The sequence below is a fragment of the Malurus melanocephalus genome, unplaced genomic scaffold, assembly GCF_030028575.1.
Source record: "Malurus melanocephalus ecotype Western Australia unplaced genomic scaffold, MMel_1.1 scaffold_383, whole genome shotgun sequence".
Lineage (NCBI taxonomy): Eukaryota > Metazoa > Chordata > Aves > Passeriformes > Maluridae > Malurus > Malurus melanocephalus.
In genome coordinates this window covers 518549-545753 of record NW_026623615.1, presented here as the reverse complement: position 1 = coordinate 545753, position 27205 = coordinate 518549, and the positions used below count along the sequence as shown (strand labels likewise).

At 37.6% G+C, this 27205-nt stretch overlaps 1 protein-coding gene across 1 annotated transcript in view; it reads right to left on the bottom strand.

Moving 5' to 3' along the window:
• SLC9A3 (solute carrier family 9 member A3) overlaps positions 1–27205 on the bottom strand; it is a 51218-nt gene that overhangs the window by 20114 nt on the left and 3899 nt on the right. The window contains exon 2 of the mRNA XM_057379050.1: positions 4037–4339. Coding sequence (XP_057235033.1) covers positions 4037–4339 — 303 coding nt within the window. The remainder of the gene's footprint in view (positions 1–4036; positions 4340–27205) is intronic.

Below are 27205 nucleotides of genomic sequence, written 5' to 3'. Positions count from 1 at the left end.
TACAAAACTCTGGTGACAGTGGAACCTGGTATTTTCTTTTTAACCTTCTTTTAGTTATTAAGGTTATTTTGTTCAGTTATGCAAAYAGACCAAGACAAGCATTCACTGTCATTTTAAAAGTAGCAGAAAAGTCAAAGCCACAAAAATAGCTTTGCTCAGCTTCCTAAATTTCTAAAAATTCTTTTCTTCATGAAATCAAGAGTGACAACCCAGTCATTTTTTCTAGGGAAAGATTTCTGAGCAGTAACATTCCATTTGTGTTTATTAAAGGATGGAGGAAGAAGCAAGGTTTATTAAGTGATGGTGCCAAAAATTTTATGAGGAAGAGCAAAGAAGGAACATGTTGAGGATTCATTCATTAAAACACAATGCAGAGGCCCATGCCCAAAATGATCAGGCATAATTTCTACACGTAAAGAAGTTCATCTAATTAAATGGTTTGGAAGCAKGAGTCAGACAATGACAGTCAGTATCTGTAGCCACAGGATCAATATTGCCTGTAAAGTACTTCCAGAACAATATGGCCACTCCTCTAGAAAGAGCTCTGAAAGGTAATTTTTCAAATTCAAAATGTTTTGTGCTCAGAATGTAATTGAAAAAACAGATTCCAAATATTTTTGATACAAAATGGCGTAAGATTATTTACTCAAGAAAATGATGCTTATATRGGCAGTCAGAGAGATCAGTAGACAACACCCTGTTATGTGTGACARTGCCCAATAACCTGGTGGACCTACAGATGCAGATATTCTTTTAGCTGCTATCTGCCAATCAGATGATTTGCAATGTTTCCTACGTCATTTAGAGGGACCTTGGTATGGCCSTGAAAAGAGAAACTCATAGCTTGCACAGACATAAAACTACCCTGTTTTTTTCAGAAAGATAAATTGTCTTGTTCTCACTTGGGCATTTTGGGCTGTGAACAAGAGCTGAGCCTGTTGGTTTTACTGTGAGAGTGGGGTTGAAGTGGCAACCTGAAGTCTGTGCCAAAAATTCTGAGAACAGCCTTGAACCTTAATCTAAGCAATGGTTCCACCAAATGTCCTACTCAGGCATGCTTAAGGAAGGAMCAAGCCAAATTACAATAACTATCAGATATCAGGATATAATAGAATGTCAGGTTTGGAAATAAATTGGCTCACTGAGATTGCTTATCTTTTTTATGTGTTACCAATTATAATCATTGGTACATTCTTTGAAGACTTGCAAACCAAGTGAGCAAATATTTATGGGAGGATTAGGACACATCTGTAATTCCTACAAAGCACTGTCAAGAGGCATGGAGTTTCTAAATCAGACTTTCATTTAGACTAATAACAAGTTACTTTCAAGTGGTACATGACCATGTCTTCCTCCAGTTCATCAATGACTCCTGAGCAAGGTAAATTTACTGGGCCCAGCTTAAGGTTTTTAGATTTTTATGACACAGATTGCACAGGAAAAACTGCTSTAAGCATTAGTAACAACCACAATACTGCATGTGTTAGTTCCCCAGCAGACRGTGAGCAGTTCCCTGCAATCAGCCTGCAAGATTTAGGATTAGATAATTCTTCCTATTCTGTGGAAGCAGACTGATATARCTCTTGGTTAACAATTAATGTGTTAATCTTTTTCTTTCACTTCTAAAGAAGGATTTCTTTGTCATTATCACCTTTTCTATTTTCTTTCTGCAAATTACAATATCTACAAGGGTATTGAATGCAAACAAATAGCTGCCTTTTGTTTATTTATGTAGGAAATCTATGCAATTCAGTTTGGATTATTCACTCTTATATTGATGGACATTGCTACRGGCCTATTGAATGGCAAAGCCAGAAGTCATTTGTTTTTAGTTCATCTTAATCTRCAGTGGATTTACATTTCTACATTTTAATGATGTTACTTTTAGCATTATTCATTTCAATTGTAGAACAAGTGGGCTAGAAACAAAAATATGCCATGGAGCTTCAATCAGAAGGTACTATGAACTCTTCTAGAAACTGAGTAACTCAGCATTCTCCTATCATCAGCAAGCGAGTAACAACTRCAAGGTTTTTCACAAAGTGTGGTGATTAGATCTTGTTGACCTCTTGGATTTAGATTTAGTTAAGTCTCTGTCATGTAGRTATTTTAGAGTCCCACTCAGCTTTGCTGGAGAATGACATAGTTTGAATCAGGGACAGCCTTGTCTGGCCTCTTTCACAGCTGAAATTAGAACTCTAGTAGGTCTTCATGGCAAAGACAAGTCCCCACCGTATACCAATAATGCTCTTTCAAACACTGAAGATCCCCAGGCATGTCAGTTTATTGTTTGCCTTCATTAACATCCCCACATTTCTCTCGCAGAGCTTTAGCTGTGGCCTGCGATAGGAGCTGACTCTCCCATGTAACTGCAAGCTCAGAGTTCTAGTGTGCACTGTCACTGAAAGATTTGCATGTTGATGAAGCAGAAAATGTAACCATCAAATTCAGCTTTTGCAGTTAGTCAAGAGTTGTTTACAGACTGGGAGGAGGAAAAGAATTTAGGTGAATTTTTCACCTAAAATAAAATTTTTTTKGAACAGTCAACTTTCCCATTTCACATGTTGTAAGGTAATCAATCTTYTTCCTTTAGTGCCTTATAGCAATGTTTTTTGAAGTAATTATCATTCATTATCTTTCCCAGAATAGGATTTTAAGAAAATATTTTTGATCATATTTTTCAAATTATTCCAAGCATCTTGCATATTTAAACAAAGAAAACCTTTTCCAATCTGCAGTARCAGTATTCCTTTGTCATATACTTTSTTCCTKACAACCCAATTTTAGCTATAAATGTGACATTGTGGATGAAATATATTGCCTAAAGCACAGTAAATCTCTTATCTACCTATAGAAGTCAAGGGTGTTTGTATCTGAGCTGTCACCTTTGTATCTTCCAAATAAAATATTGTTGCTTCTGAAGTAAGAGTTATAGTAATGTAAATATCTAAAATGCATTTGTCAYAGCTCTCTGTATTACAAACATCCACAATTAGGTAACATGAATCTCAAATGCAAGTCTGTAGAGATTGAGTACTGCTATTCTGTGCATCTCCTGGCAGCCCTGTGCCCGTGTATCACAGTGTAATTAGCACAGCATGTGTCTCAGAATCATGGAATGGTTTGCATTGGAAASGACCTCTTACACCCTCCAGTTCCTCTGCCTGGGTCATTTTCASTGGACCAGGCTGCTCARAGCCCCATCCAACCTGGCCTTGAATGCTTCCAGGGATGGAACATCCACACCTTTTCCAGGAAAAGCTCAAGCAATAGGAAACTTTYCCTTTTTGTAGTTGTGGTCCAGGAAACTGCATCCCACCCTTTCAAAGCACTTTGGACTGCTCCCATTAAAAGGGCTTCTTTTTTTTGTTTTAGGTTTTTTTGTCTGGTTTTTTTTGGTTTTTTTTTTTTTTTTTTTTTTTTTTTTTTTTTTTTTTTTTTTTTTTTTTTTTTTTTTTTTTTTACAAAGACCTCTGCTACTTTGTTCTGTAAATCTTCTAAATCTTCAGTTACAATTTCTAGACTCAGAAGACATAAATGAGATGTCTAGATGGGTCATGCATAAATACCCACTCAGTACCCACTTAATATTAAATAACACAYTATAAAATAATGTTTAATTATATTAATAACATTATATACATTAATAACTATTAAATAGAACTCAATATAACAATATTAAAGCTGACTTAAGGAAGATATTTCCATTTCACAGTARCTTTTAAGGTTTCTACCACAGCAGAAAGAAACAAGCCCTTCAGCATGTATTTCTGTTCAGATGTMCATTAGCAGAAAAAATCCTGAGCTYTATCCTGAGAGTGTTCGCACACATTTAGAGCAGGACAATATGAGAGACATGGATTCAAATACCTTTTTGCATTCCTTAGGGAAGATTTTTCAGGGCATTCATGAATTTTATAAAGGTATCACAAACTGCTCCCACTGAGTTTTGCTGCTATTAAACTGTAGCTCATCACCCATCTAATAGCTGGTACACAGTAGCATCCATAATTGTGCCTTCACAGATCAAACTTACCCATTATTCCTGTCAGATAGACACCATAGAGAGATAAACCCGTCGTGGCAGCATTCCAGATTGTCCCGATGACAGCATACAAAAGGATGGAGCCAAGATTTCCAAAGAATAATCTATTTGGCATAAAATATCCAGCATCCAAAACAATGGGGGGCAGCAAATAGAAGAAAAATACAGTTGGTGTCAGGGAGAAGGAGGCAATGTGATCTGCTGCCCATACGATGCCACCAAGGAAGAGGCCGAGGACAATCAACAGAGCGCTTTCTGGAACAACACGAGTGACTTTGTGGGACAAGTGGAAAACTGCAAGAAAAGAGGAAAACAATGAGTGAGAAATGAAATGGAGAAACATTTTGAGCAACAATTGTGGTTAGCTGGCACTTTTGATTTCACACAAACTTTTCGCTTTCGTTGTGATTAGATCCAAAAGTACACACGGAATGCATGGGATACAGACACTAAAGAATTTTAAAAAAAGGTCAATCTTTAGGATTTTATCCAGCATATTTTAACTTATATGAAGCCAATATCCCATGACTTTTATATCCTTCATTAGATTATCTCCTCTTAACAAGATCTGTTTAGGGAAAGATGGTGTTCTGTGCAAAGCAGTAATTGTAAGACTGAAAAGAAATGGGGGAAGTTTGGGAAATGTATGATATTATGGTTTATTTCTGTATCTCAAATAAACATCCAGCCGCCTAATAATTGTCTTCAAAAATTAYCAGCTTATGAATAGGTTTACTGGAAGATGGCAGAAGAATGCTGAAAGAAGAGCTAGTTTCAAGACAACTCTTTTTAAATTTATAAATAATATTCTGATAATGTAGCCTGCAGCAGGAGCAGAATGAAGCTTATATCATGGGAGATCCCTTTCRACCCTTTTCCTCAAAAGCCCCCTACCAAGGATTTCATGTAATTCAGAGACTTTCTGAAGGAAGGGGTGCTTTTGTAGCTCCTTCAAATAGGCAACTTTCTTTTGTATAAAGTGTCATAAAATGTGTCTCTTACAATAGTATGTAAAATCTGTTAATAAAGACAAAGAGTATGTGGTATCTATCATAGCAAAACATGTGATGGTATGGTGTGGTAAAACTGTTAAACTAGCCAGTCATTAGAAGGAGGGAAAATTACTGAGTGCCATGAGTGAATCTCAAGAGACAGAAAAATGGCACAATCAGACAGAAAAAAATAGACTGTTCAAAGTGACAGAAACACAACTAACAGAAACACAACTAAGATTGCAAATACATGTGACAACATGTATTTATAATGCATTTGTTCGGCATTGGATAAAAGAGATTAAAAAAAAGCAGAGAGAAGAACAGGGAGAAGTCAAGTCTACAAAGAAAGAACATGAGATAGGAGGAAGAGGGAGAAGTGTTTGATAATAAGTAAGCACGGGTGGTTTAACTGACTGTTTTGGGATTTCTGTGAGCTTGTCCTTCAGTTTATCTTAAATAATGATGTGTCCCAGATGGCCTGAACCCTGGCACTTTGTGAAACTGATTCAATAAATGTGGCTTTACCTACCTAGTTTTGTATTGAAAATGTGAGTTTCACTTCAGGAAGAAAATTTTACTAAAAGCTACCAAGTTTCTCCACATTTGAACATAAGCTCTGTTGAAGTTCTTACAATGCTAATACAATTTAGCTCAAAAACTTGGAAAAGATCCCATCATTATGAATTCAAGACTCTTAAGCCACAATGAAGAATCTTTCCTATGACCATGTTGAGATCTTAGACCAAGTTACTTTACCAAAAAAAACATTGTTTTTCTTCCCATCCAAGGATTTGTCCTAGTCAAACATTCACTAGCTACCTTACAGAGWGTTTCAAGGGCCCCATTCCCAAACTGTTGGTTTTAGCCTTGTCTGCACCTACACCAGCGATGTTGGAAGCATCATCCATCATTGCAGCAGCCCCACAATCCCACTGTTCCTTAAACTGTGGAATCTTCATGGTCTCATCAGAACAGAAACATGAAAGGAAGAGTGACCAGAGCCTCCCTGTGCCAACAATGATCATGAATTTGGATGTTCCTGGGAGTTTGCAGACAAGACTTGACAACATACAAGAACACAGCTAAAAAGTGGGATTAATAAAAAAGCAGGCATGAAAACAAACTGCAGTCAGTGAAGCTGACTAAACCACACCAGTTTTTGGTGTCATTGGTATAATATAATCAAGAGATGAATAACACTGCACAGAAACAAACACTCTGCCTTTTCTAAGTTAGTTTCCTCTCTTTGTTATAAGATCCTTTGGACTTGCATTTTAAAAAAAGAAGAGAGAGGAAATTAAATGAAGAAAAATAAACTAGCTGCTATTCCATGTGTACAAATTGTGGCATTTAGCTTCTCAAAATTCTTTCCTACTAGTCATTCTTGATTCCTTGAATTTTCGGTCAGTGAATTATCAACTAATTTATCACCTCACAGAGAAGGGATTATCTTCTTATCCCTGAAAATGAATGTTGCTGAGCTAGTCTTACTAAACAAAGTCTGTTTTTCCTACTCTTATGTTAGCAGATAAGCCATGACTACAAGAAATTCAAGTTAAAAATTTAAAATGAACCTGTAAAGACTTTTCAGAACTAGGCATTTGGAAAGAAAAAATCCAATGTCCAGCTAAAAATTCATATTCTGCAGAATTCTCCCCTTTTCAACCAAAACCAGTTTTGAATGCTGGGAAGTCAATCTGAATTTGGTTATTACATTGTGTCCTCCTAAGACGCGTTTTCCCAGTGAATCAGCTCTGTCTTATCTGTCCGTGTTCCCTTTAACTCCAACTGACTGATTATCTGTACYACATTTTAATACTATCAGCCATAAATTCTTCTACTCTGTTAGTTTAGGGAAGCAGGCCATGGACAGAAAAGTTATTACGTGAATGGGGCTTAAGAAGCCTCRTTTCATTTTTGTATTTGGCCCAAGTAAATCTGAAAACCAGACTGTATTTGTTTTAAGACAACTGCCTAGCTAACATTTTAGGTAGATAGCATGCCATATGATCAACGGAAATATGTCTATAAACATAGAAATATGCAAAAGGAAAATACCACAAGTGATGAAATTCAATAAAATAACTTTGGACTAAGATGCACTTTCAACTTGGTTTGAGTTCATATTTTCACTACACTGACTGATTTTTTTTTCTGGTTATGTGCATAAAATAGCAAAGATATTTTAAAATTTATCAGTATTTTAAAAAATCTATGTGCGTAAAAAAATCAAGATCGTATGTTATGAATAGTTATTATATTTGTGGAAATTAATAGAGATAGATTAATTCCAAATTCACTCATTAATGTTTATTTTTACAGTTCATTGTTCTGAAGTAATGTCCTCAATATATTTTAAGTKTATTACAGACTCACATAATGATAGCACTTCAATTTCATAGTTTGCCTTTACTTGTCTAAAAGAGATCTAAAAACTATCCCCCAAAATAAACTGTGCCCCTCTGACAAAGTAGAATTGGAAGCTTGAATTACATCTAAATGCCTAGCATGACTATGTGTTTTAYGTGACTGAGGAGCAAAATACAATCCAGCAAGATTTGTAAACTCCTAATGGACAAGAAGTTTAGTTTGATTCTGATGTGAAAAAAARTTCAAATATCAGGAAGGATAGCATGCAGTGCTTCTCAGACAAATTACTGTGACAGACCCAGAGATGAAAACGTCTACTTTCACTGCTGTTAATGAGGAAAAGTACATTAATATATTTTAATGAGGAGAAGGAAAGGGTAAAGGAAGAAAAACTGTAGCAAATTCATGTCATAAAAGAAATAATTGTGAACAGGGCAATTCTGTGAGCAATAAATTTTAACATTTAATATTTTAACATTTAACATTTGGAATTCATCTACCTAAGTCTAGATACAGAAATATTAAGACACAGTATTAAAGAAAAAGTTAAACATATGCCTTTCTTCCAGTACATGCTATACCTGGYTTGAAAGTGGGTTAGACTAGCTACTGGGAAAACTGTTTAAATTCAAGCTGAGCATCACTGAGTTAGACGCCTTCCACAAAATTAAGAAACAGTTGCACAGTATAAACATCCTGTGATTTTTTTTTTCAGATGCTTCCTTTGAGATCCAGGAAAAGGGACTGTGACATTTAACCTGTCTGATGAGAAAGACAAAACACATGAGCAATCTATGTATGATTTGGTGGCTGGAACCACTTGCTTTTGACTCAAAGAATGAAACATACTTTAAGAAGTAAGTTGGGGTAAGTTGACATTTTAAAAATGCAGTAACTTCAGCTAAATTCTTCAGTGGAATTTATAGCAATCAGTGAATTATGTCTTCCTTTCTAAGGCCATCTGTGACTATTTTGGAAGAAGTGATTCAACAGAATAAGCTTTTTCTCAGTTACTCCACAAAATGAAGACAGAAAGACTGATTAAAACAAAAAAAAAATCAAAAATAATAAAGAAGAGATACTGTACAATTCATTTTCAAGTAGTAATATTCGTAGATACAGGAAAAAAATTTCTGATGTAGGGTTTTTCCTTTTTTTTTCAAATTATCTATAACAAAACCTATTTTTAATCAATCCTGATTTTTGCTTATCAAATTAAACATTTTAATACCTCAGCTCTAGATATTTTTGCATTATTTCCAGCTGAAATTAACAATTCAAGATATATTTACCACCTTTTGAAAAAAAAGCACTTCAAAAATAAAAATCTGAAACTACCTATTTAAAATACTGCTAAATTTCAGGATTTATGCAGTCATTTCAACGGTATTTCAWGTGAATAATTACTTTTCAATTAACTTTGAAAGTGTAATATCAAAGCTCTGCAAACACCAAAATTATTTTTGCAGCTAATATCACTGTTCCAGTCAATCACAAAAGCTAGTGCACATGCACAGTACACAATGTGCCATCTAGAGAAATCAAGAATTTACCCATAATAACGATAATGATTCTGTGCTGGATTTTTTTTCCACGTATCTTTGGATAAAATCCAAGGACTCATAAAATAATCTAGAAAATTAAAATATTATCAGCCTTATCATTTCCATAGTTTCCATGAAAGCATAGATATGAATCTGCAAACATTTCTAAGCTCCTCCTATCAGGGTTAGTGGCAGTGTAAGGTCTCCCATATGCATTTTTACCAGTGGGTCATATGCACTGACAGTATCATACTAGTCTATTCTCCAGTTTTGACTTTTTTATTTTGCTTATAAAGCAGAAATTATCATACTTCATCAAGCCATGGGTGCTTCTAATTGGAACTCCACGACTTGATTCTCTCTAAATGGTGAAAACCCTCACCCTTGACCAAAGTGAGGGTCACTGCAAGCTCCTTTGTGATTTTTTACTTTTCAGAGATGCAAATAGTAATATCTCCAAGCCGGCACACAATCCATTTTTTTTAGCAACACAACAAAGAAACTTCTTAAGAGAAAGCATAACAAATTCCACAGAAGAATATTTTGCCAAAAGGGAACTCTTTCCTCTCAATATCTTCCAGTAGTTGAGCACTGACTGGCAAGCAGGCRATTTTTTAATCTTATCCACCTGTTCATATTCTCCATAGCATTATAAACCTGCTTAATTCTACCTTTTTTGCAATTTTTTTTCAGTGGTGTCTTCTGCAGATACATGTTATTATTTACAAAAAAAAAAAAAAAAAAAAAAAAAAAAAAAAAAAAAAAAAAAAAAAAAAAAAAAAAAAAAAAAAAGAAAAGAAAGAAAGAAAGAAAAAGAAAGATAAAGAAATGCATTCCAATAGCATGCAGGGAAGAAAATCTGCTTTTTCTTGGCTATATAATAGCTCAAAGTATACTTAAATACCAGTTTGTTACCTAAATTGTATCAGCTATAGCTAGACAGTATTGTAGTCCAAAAGACTCTGGAAAGTCCTAAACTATTGCTATTATGTTGGTCTACCTGACTATGACATGGCCACACCCTCTAAAATACAATCCACAATGAGCATTTTCAAGAGAGGATCATTTTGCTTCCCCCATCCCTGCAAGGCATGGATCCCTGGGCACTCTCTTTGTCCTTAGCCCCACGTTTTCGTTGCAGCCAGGTGGGTCACAGCTCAGAGTAACCAGCTGCACCTGCCACACCAAGAAAGCAGCAGTGCTGTAGAAATGCATGAGATTGCCTACACAAGCCCCTGCTAGAGATTGGAGCATTCATGGTACAGGAACTGTAGATGCTGGGACAGAGACAGTTCTGTATTTTCTATTATTTTTCCGCTGTTTGTTTGTTTGGGATTTTTTTTTTTTTGGTCTTTTTTAAGTCTGCAAACTCCTTTGAAAGACTAATGTAGATTAGATTTGATTGTTTGGAGATTTTTTTCTCATTAAAACATATAAGTAGGAGTCCTGACATCTAAAAAGCAGCTAAGCAGTCACTGTTTTAAAATCACTTCTCACTCTTGGTTTACCAAAAGTCTCATATAATCACTGAGCTTTGCTGGCTGCCCCTGGAGCGTGCCATGGTACTCTCGTGACCCTGAGGGAAATGTGTGTCAGTTTCAGGCTCACCATCACCTAGACTAACCATGAATTTTCCTTATACAATGGACAATATAAAGTCCTTAGCTAAACTTCCCTATTGCAATCATTTAGAATATTGCTTAACAACAATGACCATTAGTGTTTCCCTTTTTAATTGTGCGGAGGCRGTTTTATAAGTAAAGTAGTTCTCTTCGACTCTACAGTGACCTTGTCTTCTGTTTAATGGGCAAATTTATTTATACTTCCACCACTTTAATCTCAAATTTTTCCAGGAATCTCTCTTTGCTGATTAACCTAAACTCTATTTAGTCCACTTTTTACTAAGAGATAGTTTTTGAAACAATTTCCTGTTTAACCAAGTTTTACTTGTTTATAATTCTCTTATCTTTCGTTGTTTAACCAAGTTTTACTTGTTTATAATTCTCTTATCTTTTGTTATGGCTCCCTTTATTTCTCAGCAGTCATGCCCACCTACTAGTTCTCTGATAAACTTCCTGCACACACTACACTTGATTGCTTTATACTCTTAAATCTTTCAGTTTCTGCTCTATCCTTGTAACTTTCGTTATTTTCACAGATGCACCAGTTTTATATCCTTGTGCATTGSCTTCTTTGTTGCAATCTCTTTCATGACTTGACTCCCTGAGTTTCCTAYCTCAGCGCACACAGCCTTTCTCGCCTGCATAGCTGTAGGCACACCTGTCAGCTAATTACAGTAGTTTATGTAGCCTGCACAGAATATCTGGCAATTCTAATTAAGAACCATGAGTATTAGTAAGGGCTGTTTGGTTCTGTCTCCAGATCTTCATCGTCASGCCAACATATTTAATGATCTTCATTTCAGAGGGTCATTGCTCCAGCTAAGTCTATGTGAAGGCACATCACCAGCCCTCATCACAGTTAGAGGCCTCATTCCGATTTCTAGCTTGAAYTTGTTCACAGCTATTTTATAACTATTTTCCTTTGAGAGAGTGATACTGATTTTCTTAAATGGCTGCTTTTCCCTAATACTGATTTCTTAATTTCCTATTATAAAAGCAAAGAGAAAAGCAAACTCTCTTTTTGTTKCTTGTTAAAATAAACTATGTTTTTCAGTCTTCAGCTCTGTCTACTTCAATCTGAGTTCACCTTGGTAGACTCAGAGCCATCAGAAATATAGACTGCATTCTGCATGAGTCATAGCAGAAGCGGGTCCAACAGCATTAATAATTTCCTATCACAATCTATATTTCAGCTACATCCTGGATTCATTATCACGCTGGTGACTCACAGTCACCCTGTATTCACTTTGTACAGATGCACCTCTCTTCCCCTTCCCATTCTCATGTCAATTCATGTCATGCCTCTGAGTGAAACTGCACTTGATACCTCTGTGTTAGATCCCTTCCCCTAGGGAAAGKGATTATATGGTTTTCCCGGTACAATAGCCAGATCTACATGAATACTAATAATGCCAACAGAAATGTGTCATCAGAAACCTTCAGTAGAATGGCCCACCTCTTTTTGCAGTGGGAAATTAAAAATAGAGAAAAACCAAAGCCCTGCATAACACCAGTCCAAACACAAAACTCCAGTGGCTTCTTGTGACTGACAAATAATCTTCTTATAGTTTCATACTTTTATCTCATCCTTTCCTTATCCACCCGGAAACTGCTTTACCCTCTCTTATTTGCAGATGAATTTAGGCTTAAATCAAAGAAAAAGGTCTTCCATTGTATTCTAAGAGTGGTTTCGTTGAAGCAAGGATTCAAAGCATTAGGAAACTGCATTTCTCGTCTGTCCAGGAAGTGTTTGGGCAGACTCGTCAGAGCTGAAGCTGATCATTATTACCTATATTTGCCTTTCTAATCTTTATCAACAAAGTGTGCTCATTTTTGGTTTTTTTTTCCTGGTCAGGGSACTGATAGCATTTTTTATAGTCCTTTAGATTCTGTTCTGTGGACCTTGTAACAGCAAAGCGAGCGCTGTGAATTGATGTTGCCATTTTGAATTGTTTATATACAACTGGCAAAAATCTCTTAAGAAAAGAGCTTTTAAGGATTTCTTCTAATCAATATTACTTAAACAAACTTGAAATTATTTTATTAGTCAGTACCTTATGCTTTTACCCAATCTAGAAATAAAATGAGAGATTTATGAAAAAACTTTATATCTGAAGAAATTCAGATATATAATATACATATATTTTACAACAAGAGGTAAAAGCCATTTTTAGTATTGCATCTTGGTACTGTCTTAAAATATACTGAATGAGCATGACTATTTCTATTATTTATACTCAATTTTGGACTTATTTTTCCTAAGCAAGGCATAGAAGTCCTTCACATGGAAGGACTGGTTCGMGTTTGGTTTAATCCAGCTCAAGAAAGCTTTCTTTATTTGTCACATWTGTAATGGTCACCRTTTACAAAGCATACAACATTGTAATGAGCTCATTAAGCAGGAGATTTTAGGTAGCTGTTCTCTGTAGGTGAACAATTAACAAAATATGTTAGCAATTAAAAATGCAACCAACATACAGGTCAAGGTTCCCAGCTGATAGGTCATAGCATAATAAGATAGCCCCAAGTCAAATTCAAAGAAGTGTGTGAGTAAGCAACTATTACCTCTATGAGCACTTAGAACATAATGAAGTTTAAACACCCAGGCACAGTTTATCATAATTATGCCAAATAGTTCTTTTCTGAAGGAGCAGTCCCACTGCAGTGCAAATGTGGTAGCATTTGGCCCTTATGGAACTGAATGGCACTGAAAGAAAAATGGGAACAGTCAAAAATAATATTTCAAAATGAGAGCAAAGTACACATTAGAAACACCTTGAAGGATAGTAGAGGATATAAAACAGGACAGTAAAAGAATCATAAAATTGCTTCTCTTCCTATGCAAAGGTATTAAAATTAAGTTTGAGAGACAATCTTCTTGCTCAAGTTAATATTCCTCACAGACCAAACTCATTTAAAGGTTACTATGACTTTTCTGTGTTTAGGATGCTGGCAGTGCATGATAGTCTACACCAGATGCAAATAGAAAGAGGCACAGTTGAAGATGTTTCATACCAAAGCTAGTCTGTACACAAAAGAATAAAGAGAGCATGTTTCTCTCAAAGCCTCTTCCAATTGCATGTAAAAGAGTAAGCAATAGTTGCAATCAGACTCAGTGGTTATTTTCTGATTACTAAGGTAGTGACAAAAATGATTGCCTGAGGTCTAAAAATACAGTTGCTTTTACCATCTAAATCAAAAAAGCATGTAGAGGCATGAAAACAGGGTAGAATGTACTTTCTATTAATTGTATACATTGCAACTGCCCCAGCTTTAAACTGTCTTCAAAAATTCAATTAAATTTATTGACAGATAGTGAAAGCATTTTTTTTCTTTTAAATACAAAAATATTTTCTAGTAACATGAGTTAAATAAAGRAATGCCAATAAATGAGTCTCACATTATGAATTTGAGAATATTTTTCCTTTTAATCTCCATTTTAATATGATAAATTAATTGATAAATAATTGAAAACATCCCTGTGGGAATGTTTTGGCATTTGCTTGTACAGATAAAAGACTGCAAGGAAATGGGTTACTAGTAATATATGGCAGCAGTTATTCTGTTGTCGTGGTAAATTGTGCAAGGGATTACCAAAGTCTGAACACAAAACAGAACCAGTTCTCCCTGGCTGAGGTCTACTGCACATGTAGAAAAAGAAGATGAGGAAGAAATATTTGAATGAATACCAATAGTAGACCGAAACTCTGAAAATATCCTCATACAGTAGGGACTTTCTCTTCTTCCCCTGTACTGCTTCCAGCAGGGCATAGTAAGGATTGTTGCTATTAGGAAGGGTATGGGGACATAATTAAAGCCTAAGGGTTTGGGTGAATTCCTATGAAGGCTGCTCCAAGTCATGAGACAGGAAAGTACTTTTTTTCAAGCATGAGGAGACTGGCTTGCTTCCTGCCCCTTACATTCCAGCCTGGCAAGATTTTAACTAATACAGCTGGAATAGCATGGAATTACAGTGGAAGTATTCCTGATTAACAGCAGTAAATTACATAAGCATTAGGGTATCCAAATTTGCTAGCAATGCCCACAGACAAAAGAACCCAAACCAAACAAACATACATATGTCAAGTAGCTCTTACTTAAAACTGAAAACGAACTTAATGTGAGAGTATTAACAACATATGCCAGCCTAACTTCCATTGAAAGTAAATACTACTGAACCACCTGAAAAGCTTCAAAGTTTTGCCAGCCTTATGTTGGAGGAAAGTCTCCAGCAGCTTTATAAGAGAAGAGTTTCATGATGGATTACAACTCTTTTATGTAATTTCAGAAACTCAAGTATATTGTTTATATGCGGTAGGAATTTGGTCATCTAAGATTTTCTAGGTGAGATTTTTAACCAACAAGTTAGAAATACTTTTGAGAGAAATGCTGCTTATTGTCATAAAGTGTCCAGAATGACAACAGATGAAGCCTTTTCCCAAACTCAACACAATTCGGCCTTGTGTGCTCGCAGCCCAGAAACTTACCTGTATCCCAGGCTGCACCCTGGGCAGCACCGTGGGCAGCATGGCAGGAGAGGGCATTCTGCCCCTCCACTGTGCTCTGGTGAGAGCCCACCCACAGTGCTGCATCCAGCTCTGGGGTCCTCAGCAGRGGAAAGGCWTGGACCTCTTGGAACAGGTCCAGAGGAGGCTACTGAGATGATCACAGGGCTGGAGAACCTCTGSTATGAAGAYAGAATGTGAGAGTTGGTGCTGTTCAGCCTGGAGAGGAGACGGCACTGGGGAGACCTTACAGCACCTTCCAGTACCTAAAGGAGGACTACAGGAAGGCTGGAGTGGAAACTTACACATGGACATGTAGAGAAAGGACAAAGAAAAATGGCCTTAAGCTGAAGGAAGGTGGATATTAAGAAGAAATTCTTTACTAAGAGGGTAGTGAAGCACCAGGACAGGTTGTCCAGATAGACTGTGGATTCCTTATCCCTAGAGGTGTTAAACCAGGGTGGATGGGGCTGTGGATGACCTGGTCCAGTGGAAGATGGACCATGGCAGGATGGTTGGGATTAGATGATCTTTACAGTCCCTTCCAACCCAAGCCATTGTATGATTTTATGATTCTCTTATTTTTATCGGGATGTGGAACCATCTCAGTGAATGGATCCAGAGCTGTGTCACAAAATGCAGAAGAAAGAAAGTTTTTCTTTAAGAATGCTCTTGACATCACTTGTCACTTACTTGTTTCTCCRTATACAATTCTCTTTGTGGAGTGTTACTTCATGGCGGAATAGCTCTTTTAACATTAGCAGTGCTAATCAGAAAGAACATGGTAAAGAACTGAACGAAGTGATACATGGAAAGGAAAGAGGCAACAATTCTTGTGTTGCAATAGTTACACAGTACTCTTGTCTATTAAGAAAACACCATTTTCACCAATCAARCCTGTGAGTTTCTGGGTCCGGCAACAGAAAACAGAAGACATGACGTGCTTTGTTACTGAACAAACTCATTCCCACACATAAGAAAGTAAATATGCTCAGAAATCCAGGCACATTCCCTCAGACTTAAGAGCAAGGTGCACTTTAGTTTACATCACTCTAAATTTTTCCTGCAAATGGCTCTGAAATATTGCTATCATTCAATATGGTTTAACATGGCTTTTGATTTTTGTCCCTACAGCTTCTCCTATTAAGTAATACTTTAACTCCCATACCTTCACTATATCATTTGAGAGGTGAAATATACAATGGCAGCAGTAGGAAGAGCTGTATTTTACTTCATGTCCTTATACTGCAAAATGTAGTACATGGAAAGCAGCTTTGGTGTTTTGAAATGCAGTAGGAAGGTGCTAAGACACCTGTTTATTTGGGGTTTTTTTCAGTTATGCCTTTGTGTTTGTGCATACATGGGCAAAATGAGAAAGGGTGGTGGGCAAAAGGAAGGTCACAAGGAGATTAGTTTAAAACTATTTTCCACAGTGGAGAAATAAAAAGGAAGGTAACAAACCAACTGGCTAAAGCTGTATTTGAAGCCCAGTTCACAACTCAAACCTTTTGTTTACTTAAGATGGTGTTTTATTTCAAGAAAACAGAAAGGTGGAAACCAGACACAAATCCCTTCCTAAGTAAAAAACATCCCAGAATGATTCCATTGTATGATATCTCGTACAAAGTCATATCAGCATGGGATTTTTTTCTTTGTACAAGAATATGTCCTTTATATAGTCAGATCCCTTCCAACAGAGGAAAAAGATTTTGCATATATTCCTAAAAATATCTGTGCAGAAATTAAACTTTGGGAGTAGTGAGGATTCAGTATGAATCAAATATTAGTAAACTAGCCACAGTAGTGCCTCTTTTTGACTTCTATTACCACATAAATAAGAATTAAATGTCGGTAGAATCACAGAATCATAAAGTAGTTTGGGTTTGAAGGGGCATTTAAAGGCTGTCTAATCAAATTCCTCTGAAATGAGCTGGGACATTTTCAACTAGACCAGGCTGCACAAAGACCCATCTAACCCGGCTTTGAATATTTCTGGAGACTGAGCACCTATCACGTCTCTAGGCAATCTATTCCAGTGTTTTACCACCCTCATCATAAAAAAATTTCTTCCTTCACTGTAGCCTGGATCTTATAGTTTACAAACAATAGTCCTTGCCCTGTCCAGGCAGGTTGTGATAAAAAGTCTGTCCCCATCTTTGTTATAGGCACCCTTTAAGTCCTGAAAATCAACAGGTCTCCCCAGGGCTTTCTCTTTTCCAATTGAACAATCCAAATGCTCTCAACGAGTCCTAATAGGAGATGTGCTCCAACCTTCTGGTCATCTGGGTGACCTCCTCTGGTCCTTCTCCACAGGTCMCTGTCCTTCCTGTGCTGAGGATCTCAGAGTTGGATACASTACTCCTGGTGAGCTCTCACCAGGGCAGAGCAGAGGGACAATCACCCACCTTTAAACTGCTGGCCATGCTGCTTTTGCTACAGTCCAGGGTGGGATTGACTCTGGGCTGTGAGCACACATGGACAAGCCAAGTCCAGGAAAGGAAATTAYATGATTTAATCACAGATAAATCATAAGACCTGGCTGAAGTGACACTGCTTCATAACAGCTATAAAACAAAAAATGTTAGTGGATTAGTCCTGCTTTCATTCTGAACTAGAAAGGGTTATGAAAATCCAAGCTTCATAATTTTCTTCTAATAATGTTATTTTCAATAATCTCTCAAAATTGTGCACCCAAATATACTGTTAGAACCGCTTTGAAGGCAAAAAAAGAACGTGAAGAAATGTGAAAACAGAYGACAAGTTTCAGTTGAATTTTCCTTAAACTTATGATTTTTCCACTTTCTGCCATTTTCACTAGCATGTAAGTAAGCATATGATATAAAGGATATTTTTTACAATTTTCATTTYTGTTTTGAGTGTTTAGTTTTTCAGCAGCTGCATCCATGTGATGATTTATCTATATTTCTATCATATCCTTAATTAACAAGCAGTTTCTGAAGTATGGGGCTCTTTACCAAGCTGTTTTTAACCCCTGGTAAAGATCCTGTGTGACATAGTTTAGGAGTGATACTCCCCAATTTAGTGYTCCCACCAAGACTCTCCAAAGCACTCTGCCACTTGCCTGCACTCCTGCTCCCCCATTCTCCTTYCCCCTGGGGCAGGCTGGAGAGAAGAGTTGGAGGCACAAAAAGGAAAGAGCACAGATTGAGATAAGAACAATTTACTGGAAGCAGTAACAAAAWAAGACAAGGAACAATACTGATGACAGAGTGTACAAGAAAAAAGGTGACCAATTCACACCTTACTGCTCACTCCTCACAGGAAACCCCTGGCAATACCTGACTGCTCCCTCTGCCTCACAACCCTGCCCAGAGTGGAAATCCTCCCACCCTTCCCAGAAAAAGATAAGGGGTATAGAATCACCTCCTAGTCTTGTCCCTCCTGGCTACTGCGAAAATTAACCTAGTCCTGGCCAGATCCAGAAGTCTGTTTTAGGAAGTAYGGTGGAAACCCAGCCACAGGCTGTAGAACTACTTGGCCTCCCCCATAATCAGAAAACATTTATCACATGAGGGCATATAGACAAGATTCTACTGATTTTCAACACATTGGGATTTTCCAAAATGCAACAGACAGCACATGCTACACCAGGCAGCAACAGGAAAATATAAGACTATTTCCCCTTACACTTGCATAGGTTTTCCTGACACAAGCACTTAAGCACTGTCACAAACTGAATTTCCACTTTCAGTGTCAGTTTTATCTTGGACTGCTTTTAATCTTTACTCATAAATCACAATAAATAGAAGGAAACTTCATACTTCCTCCTACTGCTTTTACATCCTCATACTTTCAAACACCAAGCAGCATTATTCAAGTGAACATGCCTTGGAAATTATGGTTTTTAGTAAGGTCAGCTGTGCTGTATTCTTTAAGAAAGGCTGAAGAATTTAGATGCTTTATTGAGTGCTCAAAAGTAATAATTTTGTGCTCAAAAAAACTTTAGCTTTTCCCTTAATTACCATTTTCTTCAGTACAAGTATTCAAGACATGAAAACAAGATGTACTTCTGTTTGCTGAAAGGCTGGGGAACATAAGGTTCAAATAGGATTATTATGCAGCAAGGAATTGCTGCTGCCCTTGAGCCCTTGGTAAATGTGACAGCCCTTTTTTTAAGCTCATGTAAAGTAAAAAAAACCTCATCCWGAGATCAGAGAATGTCTGAAAATTGATTGAATTCATGTGAGCAGGAAAGGGGGAAGGAGAATTATAAAGTTTTGTCTTTCACTGACTTCAATGCCACATTTGTCGCACTGAAAAAAATAGTGAAATTTCCGAACTTGCTATGTTCTTTATTTCTAATCAAAATTCTGGAAGAATGTTGACTTTTTCCCTTCATTTTGTCAAGGAGAAAGTACAAAATCAGCCTTCTCTTTCCAGACACTTCTACTGCATGAGCAAGGTAAGTTTTCACTGGTACAGGTTTCAGGCTTTGTTACAGATGCTACACAACAGCTTAGACACATCTGGCCTGAGTGAACTACCACCTTCTTTGTTTTACAGCCTATCTTTCATTCTTGCCTTGAATCGTAAGACTTTGCCCGTGCAGCAATTGGAAGAYCCACATCACATATCCCAGAAGTTTTATAGATTCACTGGGAGCAGACAGAAGCATGGCACCCTCATTTTAAGGAATACTTAGGTGAACAAATTGATTCTGCCTATTCATCTTGTCTAAGAAATGCTGCCTTTGTGGGGCAGCCAACCAAGCCTTGATATGTGTGTGCTTTTCACATGTCTGAAAGGTAACATCATCTAGGATGCTCTGTACTCCAAGAACAGCATGTAGAGCCAGTGGATGAGTCCTGAGGACAGATTGTCCAAGAGAAAAAGCAATCCTCTTGAAGCTCTATAGAGCAAAGTCTCAAAAATCCTACTTTGCTCACTCACRGTAAGAGATTATGATTAATGGACATCTTGATAGAATCTGTCAGGCAGTAGTTTATGACAAAATCCTTTCAATGAATAGAAGATATTTTATCAGAAAACATTTAATGATGGTCAGATGCTTGCCTTGTTTGTGATAACAAGGCAACAGAAATTAAGAAATTAATAAATGTATTTATTGCTAGACTTTGAATGTAAATATGGAGATTCTTTCTGCTTTTTCCTGTTCTTTCAGAATCTAAAATTCCAATGTTTTCCTGTCCTTCTTCTCACACCTTTCATCCTACCCTTTTCATTATTTATCAGGGCATTGATCAATACAAAAGTGTTCATTTTTTTAGATGTAGACTATCTTACTCATCTCATTACACCAGAAAGACTGTGCATGCAAGTTAAATGAGTTGTTTACCTATAAAATTATCTTTGATCACTTTTCTACACAGCTGCTATGGTAGCAAGTAAAACAATGGAGAAACATGAGAATAAACACAGCATTTAAGTAATAGTTCTACTTAGAAAAAAATACGCCATCCTCCACTAATGACCATCCACGGCAAATAATCTGAGCAAATAACTGTGTTCAAAGTATTTTTATTTACAATTCAATAACGTTTCTTGACGAAATATCAGTTCAGTAGGCAAAATGTCCTCCTACCCAGAGTCAGAGTTTTCACAGTCATTTGTAAACTGAAACGAAGTTAGCCAAATGAGTATCATTTAGGGAAGAAAAAGAATACCATTATGGCCATAACTTTAGGGTTCTTTTTTTAGAAGGACAAAGGCAGTTTTCTTGAGAAAAATCCTATTGAAAATGGAGAAACYGAGATGAGATTGTGTCTCGGTTTGAGACAGTGTTTTCAGAGAAAAATGTTACAGGGTAAATGTTTCCTCTGAAGTGAAAAATTTGATAATCTTTCCCACCAATATGAAACAAATTTTTGGACAATAGTGAGGAGAAAAAAAAAAAAAGTAGTTTATTAACAACTCATGGTACCCACAKGACAAGATAAAAAAGTAACTTAGATATTTAAAAGTCCAGGAAGGCACACTGCCTCCTCCCCCCACAGCCACTYGGATATGTGGTGCGGGGAAAGATAGCATGGCTCTTGTCCTAGGGAAAAAAAAAGAAACAAAAGAAAAGTCCAYGTGGCCGCTCAGGCACCAGTGGCAACCTATTGGTAGTCCTCTCCTCACTGTGGAAGAAACAGAGGGCTCGGTGTGCTTTTTTCTCGCTGGCTTGGYTTCTCCGGAGTCTGGGACTATACGGAGCGGCGCCCACCRCTTTTCCCTGCCAGTGCCCAGCTGGTCAGCACTTGCCTCCTGTTTCTGGGACCACAGCCCCACTAATTCTCTCCAGAAAATCRCATGAGTCGCAAACGGGRTGGCAGCCCTGGGAGAGCTGTTTGCCTAAGCTAACAAACCTGAGCTAGCAAAGCGGCAACAATGTAACTCCACTGCACACAGTGAGCTGAGCTCCAAAAGCCTGCAGCAACTGCCTGCACTGCCTTCCCAGCCACCCCTGCCCCTTCTTCCAGGTCATTTAAAGGCGCAGACAACTTTTGGGCATACAAGTAGACAGAATATAGGAATAGAGTGTTACCATAAAATCAACCCAAGACAGMTTGCAAAAAGCCAGTGTTGCAAATGGAAGACCCAGAAGTAATAACGGCATAGTACAGGGGACAGCCATAGAGGTGTGTTTTTCTGGCATGCAGCTGTGTGCCACAGAAAGATTTGTAGGAAATAGGGTGCACTGCAAACACCACCTTTGGGTTTACACATGATCCTGCTGACTCATTTAGCTACTGCTTGAGCTTGGTACCACCAGTTAACAGATCTCTGCATGCTCCCATCAAGTAATGCTATTCATTAGAATATCAGTTCATCCTGGAGAAAGCTTTGGTTAAAATAAGAGCTGAAACTCATACTGTATCAGCTATAAGAAGACAGAAGTGAGTGAATGACATTTGGAACAGAAAATTCAATTGAAGCCATTCGGATCAGAAAGCACCCAGGTTAGAGGAAAGGGAGACTTTATGCTGGTATCTTGTCATTTCTTTCCTTAATTCATGAAGGCATGACCATCATGGCCACTATATGGCCACCAGATATTCTTCTCCCCTCTGTAGCATGTAATTTTGGACCAGCTAATCAAAGTATTCCAACTGCATTCAGAAATGTTGCTTTCTTTGACCAGGTAAGATGTGGATAAAGGTCCAGCCCTGTATGACCAAGGATCTGTAGATCTAACTGGTAGAGCAACTGATTGTAAAAACAGACACATGAAGGACAAGAAATTTCTCAGGTGCAGTCAGCATGGCTCACTACATGAAAGTGCTTGACTAACCTTGATCATGTGGTAGCATTCCACAATGAGCAGACGCACCTGGAAGATGAGGGGAGAGCAGGATCTGAACAAGTCTGGAATGAGGCGAACAGTGGATGACATTGCCTCCTAGAGCAGCCTCCAGGGCTGGATGGGCAGACASTGGGGTGGATTAAAAACTGGCTGAATGGACAGACCTTAAGGGGGGTGATCAGTGGGGCAAAGGAGAGGTGGAGGCTGGTAACTAGTGGTGTGCCCCAGGGGTTTGTATGGGTCCAGGCCTGTTCAACATCTTCATTAATGATCTGGATGATGGAGCACAGAGTACCCTCTCAATCTGGCTGATAACACAAGTTCAGGAGGAGCAGCTGATAGGCCAGAGGGTTGGGCTGCTATCCAGAGGGACCTTGACAGACTGCAGAAATGAGCTGACAGAACCTTGGAAAGTTCGGCAAAGAGAAGTGCAAAGTCCTGYCCTGATGAGGACCAACCCCCCACACCGGTGCATGCAGGGGCCATCAATGGAGAGCAGCTTGGCAGAGGTGTAAGKGTTGCCAAACAMTGGCACAGGTTGCCCAGAAGAGTTGTGGAGTCTCCATCCTCGAACATAACCAAAAGTTGTCTGCACACAATCCCATGCAATGAGCTGTAGGTCGCCCTGGGTGTGCCGGAGCAGGGGACCCAGTATTGCACCCTCCAACCTTAACCAGTCTGCAATTTTGTTAATTCGTCCGCGACTTTGTGAACTCTATAGGAGACCCAGTACCCAACAGTTTTCCCCAGTTCACTGCTGTACCAAATTCATTCCCAGAACTAAATAGGATAGAATAGCTTAGGCCCGGAACAGTTTCAGTGGAAAATCTGATTATTTAATTCAAACAAGGTCTTAGAGGACTTTAAACTCYAGACTATGATCAGAAAAGCAAGTGTTCAAAGACTGCTTCAGTCATTCTGGAATGAATATTTTAACCACTCAAACCACTAAATAACATGTATTAACTTAATTTCCTAAGCTCAAGTCTAAGATGCCAAGATCTGAAAATCTGCATCCAGATATTCACCATTTTGATATTTCCCTGGAGTAGGAGGATTGTAATATCTCCATACTACACCTGTATTCAGTTTTATGTGCGATCACATAACAACTCTACCTCCGGTACAACTGTTAGTATATCAATATTAACATAACATTAACATAAAGCCATTTTATATCAAGTGGTATCACCTAGTCCCTGGAATATTATTGTATCACCAAATCAATGTAACAATATTAATTTTAAGAAAGGACCTAGCAAGTCTCCATCAGTTTACAATCTGCTTGCACCTGAGAGATTTTCATTGTGAAATCTTACTGTCTCAAAACCTTTACTGTTTTTTTAATATTCAATATTTTCCTCCAAGCTCAACTTATGGAAGTGGCTGAATCCATAAAGCTTCTAGTTTAAACTTCTTTTTTCCATTTAAAAAAACCCCTGTAATTGAAGCAGAAAGAATCATAGCCACATGTTTTTGAAACTCAGTCTACAATCTACACTGAGTTTTTCTTCCCCGGTGTGTGACTACTGCTATTTTAACATTTGGCTTTGACAAAAAGCCAAGGCATTTTTTTCTTTCAATAGATAAAAGCAGAACTTCTCTCCTAGGCACATTTCAGGGAATTCAGAATTACTGCTTCTATTTTCAGTTATTAGAAGGAGAAAACTCTCCAGATCCAACTGCTTAAAATCCCTGTTATTGTGCAGGCCTTTCAGAATACCTTTCAGTTTTCTTCTTCCATGAATGAACATTAAATATTCGTGCCTTAATTAAAAGTGTTTCCACTTGATGTCTTGCATTCCATCTTGGTCGGCTCTTCCTTGTCAGCCTGTAGTTTCAGTATTTATGACTTTACAGTGCTTTACATAGCAGCCAATTGGGTATCAAGTCACTCCTTCCACAGGGGTAAATATTCTGCAAATTGCTTTACAAAAAGAAACAAAATATTGCAACACAGCCAACCTACCATGCTCTGTGGTTTACCAAGGCAGTTTTAATGTCTCTAGTTTTAAATGGTTGCCACTTGTCAACAACCTGAATAACAATTAAAGCCTATAGTTCTCTGGGCCATTAGTTTAACTGCACTGCTGCAGAGGAAAGAGAAAAATCATTTTCCTGCAAGAAAAAAATTACTCAGAWAAGAAATATCCTTCTATGACTTTGGACTCAACATCTCATCTTGGAATGGAATGAGCCATAAGGTACAGAAGAACTCAGTAATCCATTACCGCTTTAATTCAGAGCAATTGAAACTGTGATAAATAGAGGGAAAAGAAGACTTTTAGTTGGATTCCAAACATATTTTAAAGCAAACTTGTGGTAAAACTACTGATTTCTGGCAGACTTCTGGTTATATGTATCAAACAAAGTAATAACTCAGGATTTCCAGTACCAGCTTCCCTAACACACAAAGGTCCACAAAAACAAAGGGGAACCTCCAAAGCCTTTCACTTGAAGAACCTCTGTACACCTGAAAGGTGTTGCTGCTTGCCCTTATTTCTTGCAGGGCTGTGGTCTGCTGCATTACCTCATGAGAGATTTACAGTCATTTTGGGGGTTTGCAGATCACTCCTGGTAATAAGTGGCTCTAGYTCTGAAGACAGTAAATCAATGGTTTCAACAATCCTAAAACTACAGTATTAAAAGGATTCCATTGTTCTGCAGAGAACGTTGAGCACTTTGCACACAGGTGCCTGAAAGTAATTGATGTCAGAGATCCTTTCTTAGGTATGCATGCCTGAACTGTATTCAATTCAGGGCCATTCTCAAAATGCCATTGTTTTCTTATGTAATTCACACAGGTTGCCATTGTACATTTGCTATTCGTCAGGGGATGTAATCTGAATCTTGTCAAATTATACTATCCTGATATCTTCTTCCCTGCTCTAAATAATTAAGACTTGAGACTTGCAAGACTTGGAGGGGGAGGGGGAAGAAGATAGATGTGTGTTAAAGGGAGACAGGAAGTAAAGGAAAGGGATGAGTAAGGTACAAGAGMAAAATGGAAATGAAATGTAGGAATAGGCAATCACTTATAGATGATAAATTTAATAAGAATATAGCTCACACAGTTGTTCCTACCACTGGAAATGCAAAGCTATTATTCTATGTTGGAAATGTTCTTTTCAACTGCCTAAAGCATATCAAATGTTAGATACAAAAGGTAATCATTAGAAGACAGAGATTTTACAGTACTTAACATTCCTAGTTCTACAGGTATTCTAGCAGCACTTGGCAAAAGGAAATAGAGCCTTTTACAAAAATGAAGACACCGCAGATATATAATATAGTAGCCAGCACAATTTTATAGTGTTTCTATGCATATCTATGGAGGAAATGCATATGTCTCTGTTTTAAGTGTTTAAAAACACTGAAACAGTGCTAACCTGTTTCAGCTTCTACTGACTTCAGGATAAAAGTTAAAGATGCATTTTCCCCTTCTTATCTTTGTCACGACACAGGGGAAGATAACCAAGTCCAGACTTCCTAAGTCACAATGTAAAGACTTTTTCCATATTATCGCTTGCTAATGAAAGCAGTTTTTAACTACAATCATGACAAGGTTGGTAGTTTAAACTTTGCAGGATCTGGTGATATAATCACCCTTGAATCTCTGACTCCATTGTCAGTTAAATACACCCAGTAAAGTTCTGCTAAGCATCCTCCAACATTTCTTCCTAACGATGTCATTTACCGAACAATTGCCAACAGAAGAGTTAGTCTCATATTCTTTTATTTTATTAAAACAATACCCTAAATCACTTTCCCTATGTAAGTGACACTTTTCAGTAGCTAGAGTGCAAGGAGGAGAAACTTAGGAGTCAAATGGGCTTTTGTTTTGACAGTTTGCTTTGGAGGGACGGTTATTGATTTCTTCAAGGAAACTATTGCCCCAGGAGTCTAAATTARATGGGTGGTTAGACCTGCATTTCACAGTTCCTTCCCTGGCCCATCCCTAACATACTTAAAATTCTCCACAGCAATTGTTTGTGTTAACAAAATACTCTAAAGAGCTCCTTTCTCAGGGTAGTTTGAGACAATGTGAAGGAGCCCAGGCATGCAGAAACCAGACTATTTGTGGGGACCCRTATCTCTAATCTTGGAGATGCACTGAGCTCTTCAGCTTATGTCTCCCTGGGGTCTCAAGAGACGATGAACTCCACAATTCCACTGGACACTGTCTTCACCAGCCTTCCCCTAAGTGTTTGTTCTCTGTTATTGAATCACTCCTTCCCCCTCCTCCAAAGCATTGTGACATTCCTGAAGACAGATTTACCAGATCCCCTGGATCCAAATTTCACTCCCATGTTTTAGTTTMTAATATAAAAGCCTTTAGAATTTGTGTTCAACTACGCAGAAATTTTTTTAAAAAAAGCCTTTGTGACATTCTTAGACTCAGCATAACCTATACTAACAAAAACAGTTGGCAAGAAGTTTGACTCGGATAATGAAAAGGCTGTGTACCCTTCCTCATTCCTGTTCATAGTCACTCACTCTCCCACTGTTTCTTCCAGTTGCTTATCTACACACACTGAGCAAATCCAGGGGGGCAGCCAGACAGAAAGACTGCTTTCTAGAGCTTTTTTTTTTTTTTTTACTTTGAGACAATTAATTATCCTTCTGTAAAAAAGGGTAAAAAAAAGTCATAGTATACAAGAGGATTTAAACCACAAGAAGGAATTTCAAAATTTCCTCAACATAACCTTCAATGAAGATTTAAATACAATCCCTCTCAATTTCCAAGGATTTTGAACAAGTATAGAAGCATGTGCTGGATATTCCCCAAACAGAAAGCATTTTTTTTCCCTTTTTTTTTTTTTTTTTTTTTTTTTTTTTTTTTTTTTTTTTTTTTTT